Genomic DNA, 23,584 nt, shown 5'->3' on the forward strand with positions numbered 1-23,584 from the left:
TGGATCTTGGACTTTCCAGTCTCCAGAACTGCAAGTAATACATTTCTATTGTTTCTGAATTACTCAGCCTAAGGTATTTTGTTATAGCAACCTGAAGAAACTAAGACAGAAATTGGTACTAAGAACTGCAAGGATTGTAGTAACAAATAACTAAAAATGTGAACGTGATTTTGGAAATGGGTAATGGGTAAATGCTGAAAGTTTTGAGGGACTTTGCCATAAAATAAGCCTAAGAAAAAAATCTAGTGAGGGCTCAGAAGGAAAGGAAAACAATAATAATGTATTAATCTTTTAAGAAATTTTCTGAATTGTGATCAGAATGCTGGTAAAAATATGTTTCTGAGGTCTCAAATGGAAATGATAAACATATTGCTGGAAACTCGAGGAAACTCAATCCTTATAATGAAGTGGGGAAAAAAATGAATCATGTTTGCATATCAGTGTTTTGTGGAAGGCAGAACTTAACACAATCCTTATAATGAAGTGGGGAAAAAAATGAATCATGTTTGCATATCAGTGTTTTGTGGAAGGCAGAACTTAACAGTGATAGAACAGGATATTTGTCAGAAGGAAAATATTAAAGGAGCTGTTTGTCTTCACTTGACTGCTTTTAGTAAAATGCAAGAAGAGAGAAAGGAATTAAAGATGGAATTTTAAATGAAAAGAAAAGCAGAAATAAAAATTTGGAAAATTCTCAACCTGGAATTGTATAGAATGAAAGGGTATTTCAGGGAAAGAACACTAAGTTTGTAGCCAAGTATTTAATAAAGAGATCAGCATGGCTGGAAGAAGCCTGATGTGATTCATTAAGACAATGGAAGAATGATGTTTGAAGGCATTTTGGAGATCTTCAAAGCTGCCCTATTCATCACAAACCCAGAAAGCAAGGGCCTTATAAGCAGAACAACGTCAAGGTTCTTCTCCCAACATTGAGTGTAACACTCCTTAGCCAGGCCACATATGGCTCAAGCACATCCCCATATGTGATCACATTGCCCCTCTGGAAGGCACATATGGTAAACCTTGGCAGCATTGTCATAATGCAATTCCACCAGGATGTAGAGTGCACAAGCTGCAAGAATGTGTTTATCTACACCTAAACTTCAAAAAATGCAGCCAAAATCTTTGGGATCTATGCAGAGAATTGCCATGGGGTGGGGCCACAGCAGATAGCTCCCATTAGATCAATGCATATTTAAGCCATAGAACTGGGGTTGCCTTGTACAGTCCCCACTATGGCATTGCCTAGCAGAGCTGTAGGGGTAAAGCCACCCACAAGATACTACGGTGGTAAAGTCATAGCTTGTAACCATTCTGGGAGAGCCTCGTACAAGAGACTCCAACCTGTGAGAGCTGCAAAATTAGTAAAACCCAGTAAGACCATGGGGGTGGAGCCCCAGGAGCTTCAACTCCTGTCCCAGTTTGTCCAGAAAATAGGACTTAAAGAAGATTGTTCTGGAGCTTTAAGAATTAATAATCTCCATGATGAATTTTGGATTTGGTCAGGGCCTGTTACTTCTCTCTTCTTTTCTTATTTCTCCCCCATTCCATTGGGGAATGGAAATGCTAGTTTTATGCCTATCTTATCATTGTATTTTGGAAGTAAACAACATGTTTAATTTCACAAGTTCACAGTTGGAGAGCAATCTGCCTCAGGATGAATCATACCTTGAGTTTCACTTGTATCTAATTTTAACAATGTTTAGAAGAAACTGTGGACTTCAGGACTCTCGGGCAGTGCTAGAACAAGATAATACTTTGGTGTAGTGAGATATAACAAATATTGCTGTGTGAGAAGAACATAAATTTTGGAGGCCTGGGACAAAATGCTACGGTCTGGATGCTGATGTCCTGTCACCCTTTAATTCATATATTAGGACCTAATACCAATTGTGATGGTACTAAGAGGTGGGGCCTTTAGAAAGTGACAAATCATGAGGACTCCAACCTTATGAATGGGAATCATATCCTTACAAAAGAGGCTCAGATTTCTCTTCCCTTTTCTGCCATGTGAGAACACAGCAACGAACACCATCTGTGAAGCAGAGAGAATGAGCCCTTACCAGACTACCAGACACTGAATCTTCTGGCACCCTGATCTTGAATTTCCCAGCCTGAAACTGTGAGTCATAAATTTCTGTTGTTTATAAATTACCCAGACTATGACATTTTGTTGTAGCAGACTAAACAGGTTAAGACACAGGGTATATATTTTTAAGTGACATTATTGCCCATTTCATGTCCTCAAAGAAACAAAAATGTTTGGATTTGATGAGACATATGCTTTCTTTTATGATAATTATGTTCTTGTGCTTTTAGTTTGGGGATTTTTTCCTTATATTTTATGCAATTTACCTATGTCCATTATTTAAATTAGTCTGAAGGAGTTCAGGCATGGATACTTTTTTATTTGTATAGGTGTGCAATTATGCCATAACTGTTGCTATTAGAGGCTATACCAAGTAGGCATCAATCTTCAATTATCTGTTCAAAAATAAGGAGCTGTGTGAAAAGTAGAAAGCAAGCAGTCTCTGGAACCAGATAGACTTGGCTTCAAATTTTATTCTCCAAACTACTTGTTTTAAAGCAAGTACTTAATCTCTTTGAACCTATTTCTTTGATGTTAAATGGTTTTAAAGAACTTATTGCATAACATTGGTTAATGGAATGCTTAAAAGGGCATGTCTTGGAGCAAGCACAGTGCTTGAATACGTAGGCTTCTAATAAAATTATTGTATATGTTTGATGGCTGTAGTTCTTGGAATCTAGTAGTAGGCTAAGAATATGTCCATTGAAGGCCAAAATAAAGTGTGTGTGTAAAACATTTAATAAAATGTAATGCTCAGGAATATAGATTTTATCTTCCCTCATTGACCTGAGCAGTTCACAAGTGTCCAATTTTAAAATATAATAGTAACTTTTATAATAATACTCAGGGATAATACTCAGAGCATTATATTGGCAATTTGATAGGATGAATGAGGAAACATTTTATTATTGTAGATTTTGGACTTCTCTTTCTTAAACTGAAGATGACTAATCTACAATTAAAACTTGGGTATGTGGCAAAGATCATGAAAATATTGTTATATCCACCTATGGGAAGGCTTAAAATTTTAGCTCTGAAATTCCCTTTCATGTCATTTTTTCCAATATTTTACTTTTATAGATGAGGCCATTAAAGGAAAATTAACTATACTTTTCTCTTTTTTTTTGCAGTTTTTGGCCAGGGCTGGGTTTGAACCCACCACCTCCGGCATATGGGACTGGCACCCTACTCCTTTGAGCCACAGGCACCACCCAATTAACTATACATTTCAAGATGACTAAGCTAGCTAGCAATAGATCCTGCTCCAAAGAAGCCCTACTTGTTAGGTTCTCTAGGATTCAGGTAAGATCCTAAAGGTTTGCTTTCTCCAGTGCAAGGAGATCGTTTCACTTAAAAATCTGCACTCCAGCAATGGCTCATTACTTCTTTTTTTTTTTTTTTAAATAACAGTACTTACATTTATTTTTATGGTTTTCTTTTTTACACATACATACAGACATACATTTATTTTTAATATGTGCACTTTTCTTTCCCTTTTGCTTTTTGCCTATTGTTTATTTCATTCTTGTTTTGCATTTTGCATTTCAGATTTTAAATTTTCTATTGATATTTCACGAAGGTCACTGGTCACCCCCCCCATATGTCTAGTTTATTGATGATCCCAGTAATGGCATTCTTCATTCCTATTATAGTGATTTTGATTTCTAGCATTTCCTTTTGATTCTTAGTTATTACTTCTTATTGAAAAGCAAAGCCCAAAATTCTATGACAAGGGTTGTGGTTTGGGGATGGTAGGGATAAGTGCTCAATAAATGGACCTGCAAGAAGAATTTTATTCGTATATTTGGAATTATTCTGTTTTTGTGTAATAATATATTTAAAAACTGAACATTTCTGTCTGAAGACCATCATCAAATTGCCAAGTCTTTCTTTGGAGTTATTTACCTCTCTAAAGAGAAAGTAGGAGAAAAGAGCATCACTCAATTGCAATCTTAATGCTAGCTAAGTTTTCAGGTGTTTTAAATGCTTTTTAGGGAAAAATACAATAGAGGATACTTAACCACATCCTGTGAATGGCTTTTTTGCTGGGCATGTGAATCATATCAATGCATCTGTCATCAAAATGGAACTTTCTAACTTAGAGATTCTTACTGAATGTCTATTTTAGTTTAGTAATTTTAATTCTTTAAAAAGTGCAAATATATATGTCTCTAGGTTAGTTATTTTCATTCTTAACAAATAGGACTAAGGGAATACAACTCCCACTAAAGTTGGAGGACAGGAAATTAGATAATTAGATAACAATATAAATCATTCACTGATACTTACAATTCAATTACCAATATTTTTGCTATTTCAAGGTTTTTATAGACATCCTCTCTTGTTTTACCTGCTAAGTAACTATTGAATCTAACATAGTATTTCCATTCACATAGCTATAATCAAATCAAGCCTTTTCTTCTAAAATAGTTTAAGAGTCTTGAAATTGGTTGCCCTTCCAGGGTCTTTCATTCTTTATGGTGTTGTCAAATCTAATAACAGTACTCCATCAACTAAACACCATCAATGGCTCCCTATGACCTAAAGGATAAATTCCAAATTACTTAACTTACAGGCCTTGTTACCATCTGGCTCCAATTTGACCCTGTTCATCTCTTGTCATTATTTCCCTCTTACATGTCTTCCAGGCCGTTTCACTACGCTATTACATTTTTGGGCATGCTATTCCCTCTGTGTGAAGAATCCATTTTCCTTATATGTAGAGGTTTTATGAAATCTTTCAGACTACTCAGTGATCTCCTTACCTCAGCAAAGGCTTCCCTATTCCTGCTGAACTTTTGCAATATTTGCATATGCCTCTGACCCCGATCTAATTTATGTGTTTACCTGCATATGAATCTTTCCCATTGAACTCGCTTTGAAGACAGGGACTTATTCATCTTTATAACACCAGGGCCTAAGCATAAGGCATGTCCCAGAAAGACAGGTAAATGTTGAATGAATGAATGAATGGGCGAGCTAAAAGGAGGAAATCAAAAAATTGAAAAAAAAAAAAAAGAACCAATGATGCAATTTATAATAAACTTTCTGACTTAGGCATCCAGTAGTATGTATTTTATTATTAACATTATATTATGTCATATTATGTTATTTTAGTGAAAACTGATGGAGTGATATATATGTGTACACAGAGATATTAGAACAAGGTTCTTATGACTAAGATTGCATTTACGTGCTCCTAAACTAGTAATTTGACTAATGTATTTTGGCTTTTGGTTTACTTTTTCAATGTGGTGTTTGGATTTGGTAGGAAGGTGTACTGGGTTGAGGAGGTAGCTGAGAAAAAGGGATGGAATTTCTCAGGAAAACTGCAAGGCACATTTCAATCTGAACTTTTATTTATATCACAGAATTTAGAAACTTCAGAGGTTTGTGGCTAAGCAAATACTGAAAAATAGTGCTTCATTTATGGAATTATTTTGTAGTTTACATCAGAATGTTTGGGGACAAAAACACTTTCTAAAGGATAAAGTCCTTTCAAGACCTAACTTTTCTCCATTAATTCAAATCTGGTCATGTAAAAGAGCCCTTATTCTGAAATCTCTCATAGACTTCATATTCTCAAATTACTTTGTCATGAATGGCATGTCCCATACTTCAGAGGAGCTCAGGCTCTAGTTTTAATGAATAAAATACATGAGATATAAGATACTGCTCTGTAAGTAAGCAAAGAGGTTTATGACCAAACTAATACATAGGTATAAAAATTCTTATTTTTCCACTTGCAACTAAAAACCCACAGCATTCACTATGTCTTTATGGGGCGAATGCAAAGAGTAGAATAATACAAATCCTCTTCATAAAGAGCAAATTAATGGTTCTTTTCTTCATTGGCTATGGAGTTGGTGGGATTCAGGCTGGTTGCAATTAGTGCCTCATTAGTAACTACCAGGTAATTATTGGCCTGCATTCAGGCATTGGCAGATGCCTGACAAGGCACTTAATGAATTTTTCATTAGTCTTTCTGAGAAAGCCTTCAGGAGAAAATATTTCTGAAGGCTGCAACTCTTTAACTTTTCTTTTCTTCCCATTTGAGCCTCAAGGCATTTTCAAAATCAAATTTAAAACTTTAATAACATTATACTAAACTATCTTTCAACCAAATATTTTACTAAATTTAGTATTTTCCCTGCTATCTCTCTCTCTCTACCCAACATCACCACTGGTACCATGAGTGAAAGACACTTTATCTGCATTTAATTTTGTATCAAGTTTTTCAAAGCATTAATCACTTACATATGTGACATAATTTTTAAATAATAAGTAGAAGATGGAGTCAATCGTTTCCAATAGACCTAACATTTGAAAAATAATTTTTATTATTCAAACACCAATGTTCAAATGAAAAGTGGGCAAATATTTGATGTTGTGGTATGTTTTTAAATATTAATGTACCCAGTTAAAATGTCTATGAATTTTACTGTACGGTGAAATTTTAGCATGGAATAATACCTTAGCAACTATCTATCATTTTATATGGATGCCAAAAATGGACAGCTTCATGATTACATAGGAAAAATATAAATTGCCACAAGAAAACTTACAATTACATCATCCAAGAATGAGGGAGAACGTTTCATTATTGATTCTTTGGGAGGGAATCTAATTTCTAAATGTTAAGTGTGATTTTAGTTTGTCAACATTAATTTTGTTGTAATTGGGTGGTGCCTGTGGCTCAAAGGAGTAGGGCACCCATATGCCAGAGGTGGTGGGTTCAAACCCAGCCCTGGCCAAAAACTGCAAAAAAAAAAGAAAACAAAATGTTGTAATTAAAACCTTGAAATAATCTTTAATTCTACTCTTAAACTGCAGTCTACCAAGTTTTTTATCTCCATAATTGGAATTTCGACACCTAAGTAAATGGCTTACCCAACTACATTTCCTCTACTTCTTAACCTTAAGAAAGCATCTCTAAAAACTTCCTGTCAGTATTTCGAGTTAGAAGAATGTATTTCTTTAAACATTAACTTGAGAGAGACATAGGTAAAATTACAAAATTGTGAGACATAATAAACTCATTAGTTTCATCCTTCTAAAAACTCTATGCTGGCATACATTTGCAGGGTCTCATCTAATGATTAACAATAATCTTCTCTCCCTTACTATTTCTCCTCATTCCCTCCTCCTCAATGTTTTTTGTCCTAACCTTAATGTTAGAGCAATAAGTAATTTATCAAGTGAAACTATATCAACATATAGGGCTTTATTTCAGAACTCTCTTTGAAAGCTGTATTTTAAGAGATATTTGGAAATAAACACCTAATACCAAAAGTCACTCTAGATTATTAAAGATCAATAAAAGTTTATTTCTCTTCTTTATTCAAAGAAAAAACTAAAACAAAAATTACTTGCATCTAAAATGTTTTGATGATTTTATTAAATAATTTGTGGTTTCTGCTATATCCACATCATATTTATTTAAACCTCACTTTTTTCTTTATTATACTCCATCTGTTTTTATTTTCCTCATTCACAATTATTTTTGTTTCTCTTATAGGCCTTCTCCCCCACTATAATTCTAGGGTTAGCATATTTTATAGAATTTTTTAAATTCAATTGTTTTATACTAAATTGGTTTTGTAAGTCTTCTAAGAATTAAAGAAAAGTAAAAGAAAATATCCATAGAATTTTATATTCATTTATGTTAACATTATTTTCCATTGAGCATTACAATATTTTTGAAAGCTACTTTTTGCGTTTATTTTTTTTCTTGCTGTTAGTTAGATAACAATAATTTTCATGAAGTAAATAGCTTACTTGATAACTTTAAAATACTGTTTTTGTTATCAGTAAAGAACTGTATTTTATTCAGTTTTTAAGAAAATTCAAATCCTACCAGATTGCAATAATAGCCTAATGTTTATAAGCAAATATTCTTCTATTCCAACTCAATTAAAATACACGTACATATTAATTTGTAATTTACCATAGACTAGAAAAACTATTTAGAAAAACACAATTTAAAGGAAACACTGACAGTGTGAAAATGATTTTATGAATAAATTATAAAATTTCTAAATAAATATATCCAATTTAATTTATCAATATTGTCACAAAGGAATATAATAATGTAACTTTAAAATTAAATGTGTTTGATGAGGAAAAGCATAAAAATAAACAAATATTTTTAAATTAATATTTTGTGCACTGGAAAAATACTGAATCATTATGCTACTGGACAAACCTTTGTGTCTATGAGATCCATCCATGTTGCTAAATTCAATGTGATTTTCATCAGCCCAGTAGAGTCTGTGGTTGACATAATCTATTGTTAGTGCCATGGGTCTAGAAATCTTGGTTTCTATGACAACACTCTGATTGATTCCATCCATTCCAACACGGCCAATGTGAGGATACTCACAACAGTCAATCCAATACAAATACCTGGAAAGGAAAATCAATAACCAGTTTGTTTACAGATGCTTCAGGAGCAATATATCACAAAATATTTCACATTTTTGTTTCACTATGCTCAAACTAATTCTTGATATCTCTCTAAATTGTAGCTTTTAAGAAGTATACCATGATGCAAAATTACTTATGATTTTTCTATTAAACATCTAGTATGGTTTAAAATAGTCTTATAATTTTAAACATATGTTTCTTTTTAGTACTAACTCATATACATAAGATAGTTTTACAAATGTTGAAAATTATGGATGTCCAAAACAAACAAATCTAACAAATGTAAACTTTCAAAAAGCACCTAAAATTTTAGAGGAATAAAACTGTTTATCTATCTATCAATCATCTATCTGTATTTTGTTCTTTATCTATAAAAAAATCCAGAAGGAATCATGGAGGTACACATTTCCATTTGCTTATATACAAATTATTCAATATGGTAGCCGCTGGCCAATTATGAGCATTTAAGTTTAAACTAATTAAAATCAAATAACATTAAATGAACTGATTTGTTAGCCATTCACTCATGATATTTCAAGTACTAATAACCACATGTGTCTAGCAGACATCATACATAGAGCAATTCCATAACACAGAAAGTTCTACTGGAAAGTGTTGATTTAATTGTTAGTAAATGATTTAGAGTCAGATGTTTCAGGTAGGGGGAAAGAGTAAAATGCCAAAAATGATACTGATACTAATACTATGTAAGTAGGTTGTACCCTATAAAACTCAAATAAGGTGCAAGCAAGAGATTACTTAGAAATTTATCTTTAATTAAGCCATGTTTTTTGTCTCCAAGTAGGAAAAGTCACTTTAATTTTTGGATGTTTTCTTATCTATATAATTAAAGACCAGAGTTAGAGGATCTTTAACATCCTTTTCTCATTCCAACTCTGAAATTGAAATTGGTTAAACCAATTAGATTTTTTTTAGACTCACTTCTTCCTTTTTGCTAAGTATTATCCTTGACAATTCTTCAGATTTAGAAGATGTGTAATTAAAATAACATACGAAAATTCTATGTAGTTTAAAAATCGGTGCATTTGGTTCAAAATGTTCTTTAAATAAATTTTTTCTCATGAATTCTAACAGAGATAATTATCTTTAAATATTTTAGCTACATACTTAAAAAAAGAAATAAGAGTTTTCAGGAAAAAATACTTATCAAATACAGGGTTAACCTAAATAATCATTATAAAGAACACGTTCACTTTTTGTGTTGACAATCATGTTATGGATGTAAATAAAATTATGGATTATAAAAATAACTTAAATGTTCTTTGACAGCTAAAATATCACTGAAGTACTAATTAAGCAAGGAGCGCTAAAGAAAAATATGTTTTCAATGCGGACAAAATGAAAGGTAGAATTCTGTTAACAGAAATTCAAAAAGCTCCGAGAGTCAAAATCTAAAACAAACTTAAGTCTGGAAAAACCAAGTAGGCATCACATAGAGCAATACTTGAATTGCTACCCAATGCTTCTGTTGGTCTGCATTAATTTCAGGATATTTTTAAAAATCTTAAATCAGTAAGTAATAATAGATGTCATGCCTATCAGAAAACAATGTTCTGTTTCTTTAAGCCTTGAATCATTTTTAATATGTTTATCTTTAGAAAAGTAAATATATTATCATTAAAATACATCTTCCAGGAAAACACATCATCTATTTCTTTCAAATAAATTTATGGAGGAGCACCTTGCTATCTCTAGTAATGAAGAAACTGTATCAGAAAATAGTAAAGATGAATAGAAATTTTACTTTGTTAAAATACATCAACATTCCTCCTAGCTTTACTGACCCTGCATCTTAGTACCACTAACATGTTAATTTTTTCTATTAAGTATGCCATATTAGCTTCCCTCATGCATATTAGATAGGATAAAGTTTATTTGAGCTCCACATCCCATGTTATGTCTTTAAAAACTGTGTATAAGAAAATAAAAATTGGGCAGCACCTGTGGCTCAACGGGGTAGGTTGCTGGCCCCATATGCTGGAGGTGGTGGGTTCAAACCCAGCCCCAGCCAAAAAAAAAAAAAAAAAAAGAAAAGAAAAATTTAAAAGTAATATTTCAATCATTTCTGAAACAGAACATATCTAAATTGTTTTAATTAAAGATAGTCTTCCCTAGTTGTGTGCTCTGCATGTGCTTGTACTTGCAACTAAAATGAGGTGCAAAGTGGGGAAGGCGGCATCAACCTTCTCAGACTAATCTATTTGCTGGGTAGGTCCTCCTGATGTCACTGAGCACCAGGGCAAGTCATATTTAAGTTGCCAGCAGACCCCTGTGATCTAGTTGTCAGAGACCTTTTGAACTCTCCCATCTGAGACAGGTGCTGACTGAGACAACTGATTTGGATCTCTTGAACTGGGCCAATTGCCTGAGAACTGTCGAAGTAGTACGCTTGGTGTGTGGTTGTAGGAAGGTTTTATTTTTCTTTTCCAATAGTTTCCAATGCGGTGTGTGGTGAGTTAATTGCTGGTATTTCTCCACAGCTGAGACTTCAACCCAGAGAAACTGATTCACTAGGGTCAGACAGAGACCAGCTGAAAATAAGACAGAGCCACTTAGCCCCACCACACCAAGCAGGTCCCCAGTTTCTTAGGCTGTAGCACTGTACAGGTCCTTGGCAAAGCTCCAGGGAAAAGGTACAGACACCAGTACCAGTTTTTGGGCAAAGGGCTGGTTAATCACTACTCCTGGAGTGCCCAACACAATTTCTGTTTATCTGCTCATCTAATCAAATGGTATAAAATAATCATGGGGCCAAATCAGCAGAAAACTCTGGTAACATGAATAATCAGAGTAGATCAACCCCCTCAAGGAAAGATATGGTAGATGTAACTGAAGATCCCATTCATAAACAGATGGCCGAGATGTCAGAAATCGAATTCAGAATTTGGATTGCAAACAAGATTAATATAATAGAGGAAAAGTTGGAATTAGAAATTCCAGGAGCAATTCAAAAGTTGTCTCAGGAATTCAACGAATTTAAAGACAACATCACGAAAGATTTTGACATACTGAGATAAGAATTTGCAGCCCTCAAAGATCTGAAAAATGTAGTATCCCTGTATCTTTCAAAGTATCTGAAAAATACAGAATCCCTCAGTAACAGAGTGGAACAAGCAGAAGAAAGGATTCCTGACATTGAATACAAAGCTATTGAACACTCCCAAACTGTCAAAGAGGAAGAGAAATGGAGAGCAAAAATGGATCATTCTCTCAGAGAGCTCTGGGGTAATTCAAAGAAAAAAAAAATTCGCCTCATAGGAATCCCTGAGTGTGACAAAGTGACTTCACAAGGCATAGAGGCTGTTCTCCATGAAATAATGAAAGAGAATTTTCCAACATGCCAAGAGATTCTGAAATTCAGATAGCAGACTGTTTCAGAACCCCAGCAAGACTCAACCCAAATAACACATCCCTCAGTCACATCATAATTAACTTTACTAAAGTTAACATGAATGAGAAAATTCTGCAAACAGCCAGACTTAAGAAAACCATACCTACAAAGGGAAGAATATTAGAATGACTGCAGATCTCACTGCTGAAACCTTTCAAGCCAGAAGAGGGTGGTCATCGACTTTTAATCTTCTAAAACAAAAGAACTTTCAACCCAGGATCCTGTACCCAGCTAAACTGATTTTCATTTATGATGAAGAAATTAAATACTTTAATGATATTCACAAATTGAAGAAATTTACTATAACTAAACCAGCTGTCCAGGACATTCTCAGACCTATCCTCTATAATGACCAGCACAATCCTCCACCATAAAAGTAAACTCATTCAGAAACTTTTGATCAAACTCCAACTTCCACAGTGGCAAAAAGATTAAAAATGTTCACTGGACTTTTGAAAAACTCGATACCGAAAATTCTACCAGGCTTATCAATATTCTCCATTAATGTGAATGGATTAAATTTTCCTCTAAAGAGGGGCAGGTTGGCTGACTGGATATAAAAACTCAGGCCATGAAAGAATCTCATCTTACCTTAAAAAATAAATATAGACTCAGGGTGAAGGGATGGTCATCTATATTTCAGGCAAATGGATATCAGAAAAAAGCAGTTGTTGCAATTCTACTTGCAGATATAATAGGCTTTAAACCAACAAAACTAAGGAAGGATAAGAATGGTCACTTCATATTTGTTAAGGGCAATACTCAATATTATGAGATTTAAAATATTAATATTTATGCACGTAATCAGAATAGATTCATTTCATAAGAAAAACTTTAACAGACAAGAGCAACTTGATTTCCTCCAGCTCCGTAATAGTCAGAGAGTTTAACACTCCTTTGACAGTGCTGGACAGATCCTCCAATAAGAAGCTGAGCAAAGAAATTTTAGATTTAAACTTAACCATCCTACATTTGGATTTGAGAGACATCTATAGAACATTTCATCGCCAAAAAACTAAATACACATTCTTCTCATCAGCCCACAGAACATATTCCAAAATCATCACATCTTTGGTCATAAGTCTAACCTCACTAAATTTAAAGGAATAGAAATTATTCCTTGCATTTTCTCAGACCACCATGGAATAAAAGTCCAACTCAGTAACAACAGGAATCTGCAAACTCATACAAAAACATGGAAGTTAAATAACATTATGCTGAATGATAGCTGGGTCATAGATAAGATTAAGGAGGAAATTACCAAATGTTTGAAACAAAAGGACAACGAAGACATGAATTATCAGAACCTGTGGGATAACACAAAGGCAGTCCTAAGAGAAAAATTAATAGCACTGCAAGCCTTCCTCAAGAGAATGAAAGAGAGGAAGTTAACTACTTAATGGGACATTTCAAGCAACTGAAAAAGGAAGAACATTCCTACCCCAAACCCAGCAGATGAAAAGAAATAACTGAAATTAGAGCAGAATTAAATGAAATTAAAAACAAAAGGATTATACAACAGATCAATGAATCAAAATGTTGGTATTCTGAAAAGGTCAATAGAATAGATAAACCATTGGCTAACCTAACCAGAAAAAAAAAAAAGAGTAAAATCGCTAATTTCATCAATCAGAAATGACAAAGATGAAGAACAACAGACTCCTCAGAAATTCAAAAAATCCTTAATGAATATTACAAGAAACTTTATTATCAGAAATAAGAAAATCTGAAGAAAATTGACCAACACTTGGAAGCATGTCACTTCCAAGACTTAGCCAGAATCCCGTGGAAATGTTGAATAGGCCTATATCAAGTTCTGAAATAGCATCAACTATACAAAATTTCCCTAAAAAGAAAAGCCCGGGATCAGATGGCTTCACGTCAGAATTCTACCAAACCTTTAAACAGGAACTAGTAACTATATTGCTCAACCTTTTCCGAAATATACAAAAAGAAGGAATACTACCCAACATGTTCTATGAAGCAAACATCACCTTGATGATGTTTAAGAAATGTCCCTTCTATACCAATTATCTTAAGTGTTCTGATCATGAAGGGATGCTGGATATTATCAAAAGCTTTTTCTGCATCAATTGAGAGAATCATATAGTCTTTGTTTTTTTATTTGTTTATGTGCTGAATTGTACTTATAGATTTATGGATATTGAACCAGTCTTGGGACCCTGGGATAAGGGACATTTCTTAAACTGATAGACGCCATCTGCAGCAAACCCACAGCCAATATTGTATTGAATGAAGTTAAATTGAAGTCATTTCTACTCAGATTAGGAACCAGACAAGGCTGCCCATGGTCTCCACTCTTCTTTAACATTGTAATGGAAGTTTTAGCCATCGCAATTAGGGAAGAAAAGGCAATCAAGGGTATCCCTATAGGGTCAGAAGAGATCAAACTTTCACTCTTGGCAGATTATATGATTGTATATCTGGAAAACACCAGGGATTCTACTACAAAACTCTTAGAAGTGATCAAGGAATACAGCAGCATCTCAGGTTACAAAATCAACATTCATAAATCAGTAGCCTATATATAGCAACAATAGTCAAGCTGAAAAAACAGTCAGGGACTCTATTCCACTCACAGTTGTGCCAAAGAAGATGAAATAATTATCAGGTTATCTAACAAAGGATGTGAAAGATCTCTATAAAGAGAACTATGAAACTGTAAGAAAAGAAATAGCTGAAAATGTTAATAAATGGGAAAACATACCATGTTCGTGCCTGGGAAGAATCAACAGTGTTAAAATGACCCAAAGCAATATACAATTTTAATGCAATCCCTATTAAAGCTCCAGTCATACTTTAAAGATCTCAAAAAGATAATACTTCATTTTATATGGAATCAGAAAAATCCTCAAATAGCCAAGACATTACTTAGAAACAAAAACAAATCAGGAGGAATCATGCTAACAGACCCCAGACTATACTATAAATTGGTAGTGATCAAAACAGCATGGTACTGGCACAAAAACAGAGAGGTAGATGTATGGAACAGAATAGAGAACCAAGAGATGAACCCAGCTACTTACAGTTATTTGATATTTGACAAGCCAATTAAAAACATTCAGTGAGGAAAAGATTCCCTATTTAACAAATGGTGCTGGGTGAACTGACTGGGGACCTGTAGAAGACTGAAACTGGACCCACACCTTTCACCATTAACTAAGATAGACTCTCACTGGATCAAAGATTTAAACTTAAGACATGAAACTATAAAAATACTAGAAGACAGTGCAGGAAAACTCTTGAAGAAATTGGACTGGGTGAGTATTTTATGAGGAGGACCCCCCTGGCAATGAAGCAGTATGGGACCTGATCAAACTAAAAAGCTTCTGCACAGCCAAGAACACAGTAAGTAAAGCAAGCAGACAGCCCTCAAAATGGGAGAAGATATTTGCAGGTTATGTCTCGGACAATGGTTTAATAACCAGAATCCACAGAGAACTCAAACATATTAGCAAGAAAAGAACAAGTGATCCCATTGCAGGCTGGGCAAGGGACTTGAAGAGAAACTTCTCTGAAGAAGACAGGCACACGGCCTACAGACATATGAAAAAATGCTCATCATCCTTAATCATCAGAGAAATGCAAATCAAAACCATTTTGAGATATCATCTAACTCCAGTAAGATTAGCACATATCACAAAATCCCACAACCCAGATGTTGGCGTGGATGTGGAGAAAGGGCAACACTTCTACACTGCTGATTGGAAGGCAAACTAATACATTCCTCTTAGAAAGATGTTTGGAGAACACTTAGAGATCTAAAAATAGACCTGCCATTCAATCCTATAATTCCTCTACTAGGTATATACCCAGAAGACCAAAAATCACATTATAAGCAAGATGTTTGTACCAGAATGTTTATTGCAGCCCAATTCATAATTGCTAAGTCATGAAAAAGCCCAAGTGCCCATTGATCCACGAATGGATTAATAAATTGTGGTATATGTACACCATGGAATATTATGCAGCCTGAAAGAAAGATGGAGACTTTACCTCTTTCATGTTTACATGGATGGAGCTGGAACATATTCTTCTTGGTAAAGTATCTCAAGAATGGAAGAAATAGTATCCAATGTACTCAGCCCTACTATGAAGCTAATTTATAGCTTTCATATGAAAGCTATAATGCAATTATAACGTAAGAATATGGACAAGGGGGAAAGGAAGGGGAGAGGAGTGGGAAGGATGGGTGGAGGGAGGGTAACTGGTGTGACCACACCTACAGTGCATCTTAATAGGGTACATGTGAAACTTATTAAGTGTAGAATATCAATGTCTTAACACAATAACTAAGAAAATGCCAGGAAGGCTATGTTAACCAGCGTGATGAAAATATTTCAAATGGTATATAAAACAAGTGTATGGTGACCCATGAATGCATTAAGTTACAGAGCTATGATTTAATAATAAAAAATAAATTAAAAATCACATATAAAAAATTTAAGCCCCAAAGAATAGGATTCTATAAGTTATAATCAAGTGTAAACATATTGTAAAAATTCTGCTTGTAACCATAACAACACACCTAAATGATTGAGTATCTTTTATAATTAAATATATTTCTTTTTTTTTTTTTTTAGGTTTTGCTACCAAATTAATTTTTTTTTCTTTTCTTTTTTTATTAAATCATAGCTGTGTACATTGATATGATCATGGGGCATCATTAATTAGCTTCACAGACCGTTTACCAAGTTTCACATATACCCTTGTAAGATGCACCGCTGGTGTAATCCCACCAAACCCTTTCCCTCTACCAACCTCTCCCCTTCCTCCTCTCCCTTTCCCCCTTCCCCCTATTCTTAGGTTGTACCTGGGTTATAGCTTTCATGTGAAAACCCTAAATTAGTCTCATAGTAGGGCTGAGTACATTGGGTACTTTCTCTTCCATTCTTGATATACTTTACTAAGAAGAATATGTTCCAGCTCCATCCATGTAAACATGAAAGAGGTAAAGTCTCCATCTTTCTTTAAGGCTGCATAATATTCCATGGTGACATATACCACAATTTATTAATCCATTCGTGGATGGATGGGCACATGGGCTTCTTCCATGACTTAGCAATTATGAATTGGGCTTTGGGCTGCAATAAACATTCTGGTACAAATATCTTTGTTATGACGTGATTTTTGGTCTTCTGGGTATATGCCCAGTAGAGGAATTACAGGATTGAATGGCAGATCTATTTTTAGATCTCTAAGTGTTCTCCATATCTCTTTCCAAAAGGAATGTATTAATTTACATTCCCACTAGCAGTGCAAAAGTGTTCCCTTTTCTCCACATCCACGCCAACATCTCTCATCTTGGGATTTTGTGATATAGGCTAGTCTCACTGGAGTTAGATGGTATCTCAAAGTAGTTTTGATTGGCATTTCTCTGATGATTAAAGATGATGAGCATTTTTTCATATGTCTGAAGGCCGTGCACCTGTCTTCCTCAGAGAAGTTTCTCTTCAAATTCCTTGCCCAGCCTGTGATAGGATCCCTTGTTCTATTCTTGCTAATGCGTTTGAGCTCTCTGTGGATTCTGGTTATTAAACCATTGTCCAAGACATAACCTGCAAATATCTTCTCCGATTCTGAGGGCTGTTTGCTTGCTTTACTTATTGTGTTCTTGGCTGTGCAGAAGCTTTTTAGTTTGATCAAGTCCCAGTAGTGTATTTTTGAAGCTGCTTCAATTGCCCGGGAGGTGCTCCTCATAAAATACTCGCCCATCCCGATTTCTTCAAGGGTTTTCCCTGCACTCTCCTCTAGTATTTTTATACTTTCATGTCTTAAGTTTAAATCTTTGATCCAGTGAGAGTCTATCTTAGTTAATGGTGAAAGGTGTGGGTCCACTTTCAGTCTTTTACAGGTTGCCAACCAGTTCACCCAGCACCATTTCTTAAATAGGGAATCTTTTCCCCACTGAATGTTTTTAATTGGCTTGTCAAAGATTAAATAACGGTAAGTAGCTGGATTCATCTCTTGATTCTCTATTCTATTGCAGACATCTACCTCTCTGTTTTTGTGCCAATACCATGCTGTTTTGATCACTACTGATTTGTAGTATAGTCTGAGGTCTGGTAGCATAATTCCTCCTGCTTTGTTTTTATTTCTGAGTAATGTCTTGGCTATTCGAGGTTTTTTCTGATTCCATATAAAAGGAAGTATTGTTTTTTCCAGATCTTTAAAGTATGACAGTGGAGTTTTAATAGGGATTGCATTGAAATTAAATATTGCTTTGGGTAGTATAGACATTTTAACTATGTTGATTCTTCCCAGCCATGAGCATGGTATGTTTTTCCATTTTCAATATTTTCAGCTATTTCTTTTCTTAGAGTTTCATAGTTCTCTTTATAGAGATCTTTCATATCCTTTGTTAGATAAATTCCCAAATATTTCATCTTCTTTGGCACTACTGTGAATGGGATAGAGTCCTTAACTGTTTTTTCAACTGGACTGTTTTTGGTATATATAAAGGCTACCGATTTATGAATGTTGATTTTGTAACCTGAGACGCTGCTGTATTCCTTGATCACGTCTAAGAGTTTTGTAGTAGAGTCCCTAGTGTTTTCCAGATATACTGTCATATCATCCGTGAAGAGTGAAAGTTTGATCTCTTCTGACCCTATATGGATACCCTTGATCACCTTTTCTTCCCTAATTGTGGTGGCTAAAACTTCCATTACAATGTTAAAAAGCAATGGAGACAATGGGCAGCCTTGTCTGGTTCCTGATCTGAGTGGAAATGATTCCAATTTAACTCCATTCAATATGATATTGGCTGTGGGTTTGCTGTAGATGGTCTCTATCAGTTTAAGAAATGTCCCTTCTATACCGATTTTCTTAAGTGTTCTGATCATGAAGTGATGCTGGATATTATCAAAAGCTTTTTCTGCATCAATTGAGAGAATCATATGGTCTTTGTTTTTTAATTTGTTTATGTGCTGGATTACATTTATAGATTTACGTATATTGAACCAGCCTTGAGAGCCTGGGATAAAACAGACTTGGTCATGATGTATAATTTGTTTGATGTGTTGCTAGATTCTGTTTGTTAGGATCTTGTTGAATATTTTTGCATCTATATTCATTAGTGATATCGGTCTATAATTTTCTTTTCTTGTTGGGTCTTTCCCTGGTTTGGGGATCAGGATGATGTTTGCTTCATAGAACGTCTTGGGTAGTCTTCCTTATTTCTCTAGCTTTTGGAACAGGTTGAGTAATATAGGTACTAATTCCTCTTTAAAGGTTTGGTAGAATTCAGATGTGAAACCATCTGGTCCTGGGCTTTTCTTTTTAGGGAGGTTTTGTATGGTTGATTCTATTTCCGAACTTGATATGGGCCTGTTCAACATTTCCACTTGATTCTGACTAAGTCTTGGAAGGTGACGTGCTTCCAAGTATCGGTCAATTTCCTTCAGATTTTCATATTTCTGAGAATAAAGTTTCTTGTAATATACATTAAGGATTTTTTTGATTTCTGAGGATTCTGTTGTTATTTTGTCTTTGTTGTTTCTGATTGATGAGATTAGAGATTTTACTCTTTTTTTCCTGATTAGGTTGGCCAAAGGTTTATCTATTTTATTGACCTTTTCGAAAAACCAGCTTTTTGATTTATTGATCTGTTGTATTATTCTTTTGTTTTCAATTTCATTTAATTCTGCTCTAATTTTGGTTATTTCTTTTCTTCTACTGGGTTTGGGGTTGGAATATTCTTCCTTTTCCAGTTGCTTGAGATGTCCCATTAAGTTGTTAACTTCCTCTCTTTCCGTTCTCTTGAGGAAGGCTTGCAGTGCTATAAATTTCCCTCTTAGAACTGCCTTTGCGGTGTCCCAGAGGTTCTGATAGTTTGTGCCTTCATTGTTGTTTTGTTCCCAAAATAGGCGATTTCTTTCTTAATCTCATCTCTGACCCAGCTATCATTCAGCATAATGTTATTTAACTTCCATGTTTCTGTATGAGTATGCAGATTCCTGTTGTTACTCAGCTCAAGTTTTATTCCATGGTGGTCCGAGAAGATGCATGGAATAATTTCTATTCCTTTAAATTTACTGAAGTTAGACTTGTGACCTAAGATGTGATCGATTTTGGAGTAAGTTCCATGGGCTGATGAGAAGTATGTGTATTCAGTTTTGTTGGGATGAAATGTTCTGTAGATGTCTGCTAAATCCAAATGTTGGATGGTTAGGTTTAAATCTAAGATTTCTTTGGTCAGCTTCTTGTTGGAGGATTGATCGAACACTGCCAAAGGAGTGTTGAAATCTCTGACGATTATGGAGCTGGAGGAAATCAAGTTGCTCATGTCTGTTAGAGTTTCTCTTATAAATTGAGGTGCATTCTGGTTGGGTGCATAGATATTTATAATTGATATCTCATCATAGTGAGTATTACCCTTAACAAATATGAAGTGACCATTCTTGTCCTTCCTTACTTTTGTTGGTTTAAAGCCTATTGTATCTGCAAATAAAATTGCAACACCTGCTTTTATCTGATTACCATTTGCCTGAAATATGGACGACCATCCTTTCACCCTGAGTCTGTATTTGTCTTTTAGGTTAAGATGTGACTCTTGTATGCAACATATATCTGGCCTGAGTTTTTGTATCCAGTCAGCTAACCTATGCCTCTTTAGAGGACAGTTTAAGCCGTTCACATTAATGGAGAATATTGATAAGTCTGGTGAAGTTTTGGGTATCGAGTTTTTCAAAAGTCCAGTGGCCATTTTTAATCCTTTTGCCAGTGTGGATATTGGAGTTTGATCCAAAGTTTCTGAGTGAGTTTACTTTTGTGGTATAGGATTGGGTTGGTCATTATGGAGGATAGGTCTGAGAATATCCTGAAGAGCTCGTTTGGTTATGGCAAATTTCTTTAACATATGAATGTCATTAAAGTATTTAATTTCTCCATCATAAATGAAACTCAGTTTAGCTGGATACAAGATCCGGGGTTGAAAGTTATTTTGCTTTAGGAGATTAAAAGTCGGTGACCACCCTCTTCTGGCTTGAAAAGTTTCAGCAGAGAGATCTGCAGTCTTTCTAATATTCTTGCCTTTTAAGGTAATGGTTTTCTTTCTCCTGGCAGCTTTGAGGATTTTTCTCCTTCATATTAACTTTAGTGAAGTTAATTATGATATGCCTTGGGGATGTCTTATTGGGGTTGAGTTGTGCTGGGGTTCTGAAGCTGTCCACTATCTGAATTTCAGAATCTCTAGGCATGTCTGGAAAATTCTCTTTCATAATTTCATGCAGAAGGGCCTCTGTGCCCAGCAAGGCCACTTCATCTGTTTCTGGAACTCCTATGATTCGGATATTCACATTCTTCGAATTATCCCAAAGCTCTCGGAGAAAATGATCCGTTTTTGCTCTCCATTTCTCTTCCTCTTTGAGAGTTTGGGAGCGTTCAAAGGCTTTATCTTCGATGTCAGAAATCCTTTCTTCTGCTTGCTCCATTCTGTTACTGAAGGATTCTACTGTATTTTTCATATCTTTGAGGGCTGCAAATTCTTGCTTAAGTGTGTCTAAGTCTTTGGTGGTTTTGTCTTTAAATTCGTTAAATTCTTGAGACAACTTTTGAATTTCTACTCGAATTCCTAATTCCACTTTGTTAATCTTGTCTGCAATCCAAATTCTGAATTCGATTTCTGACATCTCAGCCAGTTGTTTATGAATGGGATCTTCAATTGCATCTGCCAAATCTTTTCTTGTGGGGGGTTGATCTATTCTGGTTATTCATGTTACCACAGTTTTTCTGCTGATTCCGCCCCATGGTTGTTTTACTCCCTCTGATTTTTTCCCCTGAGGCTTTGTCGAGGGCCCATACAGTGTTGTGGCCTGAGAAACTGGGGCCCTGTCTGGTGTTGTGGGGCTAAATAGTTCTGCCTTGTTTTCAGCTGGTTTCTGTTCCACCCTAGTGAAACAGATACTTTGGATTGAAGTCTCAGATGTGGAGAAATATCAGCAATTATATCACCCCGCACCCCACCGGCAAACAATTGGAAAAGAAAAATCAAACCTTCCTACCACCGTGAACCTAGGGCACCACCTGATTTGTCCTCAGGTGATTGGTTCAGTTCAAAAATGTTCAAATCAATTGTCTCAGTCTGCACCTGTCTCGGGTGAGAGAGTTTAAGATGTTCCTGGGAACTGGATCACAGGGGTCTGGTGACTACTCTGGTGTGGCTTGCTCCAGTGCTGCATGGAGTCAGGAGAAGCCACCCAGCCTATAAATCAGTCTGGGAAGGTTGCTGCCTCCTTCCCCACTTTGCACCACTTCACACCCAGTCACTGATACCCCTGCAGTTGGCTGACCCAGTTGCCTGTAGTGAATCGGTACTCCAGGAGTTTGTACCTGCCTGAATCACAAGGAAGTCTGCCAGGCCGCTGCACTCTGCCTGTCTCCAGCAGGAGGAGGTGAGGCCTGACAACCTTGGGTGCTAGATGAAGGTTGAGGGGTTTTCACTCAGGTCCAGTCTCACCCCTGATTAATGTTACTGACAGAACAGAACAGAACAACTGTGCGGTTCCCCTGCAGAAGAGAAGCTGAATTGAGTTCCAAATCAGCTTGTCTTTGCTCTTGCATTGTCTATACGCTGACGATCCCCTGAGGGCCAGGTGCATCTTAGGTTTAGTAAAGCGGACCTCTGGGTTAGCCCTGCCCTGGGAGTTTCCCTGATTTGCAAGTTTATTTTGCCTCAGGCAAACTCAGAGTCTCTGGTTGCCCAGGGAGACAGGGGGTGTGGCTTCAGAATATTCTGTAGTGAGCCGTATTGCTAGCAAAAGAGGGCTGCTGCCTTATGGCTCAGGCAACCGTTGTTCCGGTGTAGCTCCCCTCCGGCCAATCGTCCTCTCTCTGCTCCGTACCCCAGAGTCTGCACCGACAGGCTGCAGCCCAGCACTGTCTACACCCTTGAGTAATCGCCCAAGAGTCTGGACCCCTGGGGGACAGGCCTCCAGACCTTGGAGCGAGAGCAGAGGGGAGTGCGGGGAGCGCTGGAAGTCCGGGGTTGCGGGCAGAGAATACACACAGCTTTACGCCTGGCCGTATTATCACCAAAAGACGGCTGTCGCACTGTGCCTCAGGGAACTGCCACTCCGGTGCAGTCCCCTCTCCACCGACCGACCGGGACTGGCCTCCAGACCCCAATGTGAGCGAAAGAGAGTGCTGGGAGCTCAGAATTCCAGGTAGAGACCATATACAGTCTATACAGTTTTATGCCTGGCAGGAGGACGCCGTGGCACCCCAGTAGGGGAGGTAGGTCCAGTTTTTAGAGGGTCTCTCCCATGGAGTGTAGTGGGAGAACCTTTGAACTCTGCCCGGTTGTTGTGGGGCACTCTGAGCCATTCTCATGGGGGAAGGGACTCCTGTCCGCTTGGTGAAGGATTTTGTACCTTTTGTTTGTATCCTTGTGGTCGCAGCTCACCTCAGCGGGGTTGACGTGCGCTCTACAACCTTCTCTCTTAGTGCAGCTCAAATCCACCATGTTACTTTCTGAATTTTTGTCCTTTAACTCTCCTTCTGAACGGGAGCCTCTGTGGAAAGCTGGCTTCAGTCAGCCATCTTGTCTCCTCAGGTCCAAATGAATTTTGAATGGAAATCAGGAAGGCAAATGGAAAGTACACAGGGAGGACAATGAACTGCGGCAAAGCCTTTGT

At 36.2% G+C, this 23,584-nt stretch overlaps 1 protein-coding gene across 1 annotated transcript in view; it reads right to left on the reverse strand.

Annotated features, from left to right (window-relative positions):
- The window catches only part of LRP1B (LDL receptor related protein 1B), a 2,318,354-nt gene that overhangs the window by 326,770 nt on the left and 1,968,000 nt on the right, over window positions 1–23,584 (reverse strand). The window contains exon 60 of the mRNA XM_053597274.1: window positions 8,295–8,494. Within this exon, the coding sequence (XP_053453249.1) occupies window positions 8,295–8,494 (200 nt within the window). The remainder of the gene's footprint in view (window positions 1–8,294; window positions 8,495–23,584) is intronic.

Source organism: Nycticebus coucang, chromosome 7, assembly GCF_027406575.1.
Source record: "Nycticebus coucang isolate mNycCou1 chromosome 7, mNycCou1.pri, whole genome shotgun sequence".
NCBI classification, from domain to species: Eukaryota; Metazoa; Chordata; class Mammalia; order Primates; family Lorisidae; genus Nycticebus; species Nycticebus coucang.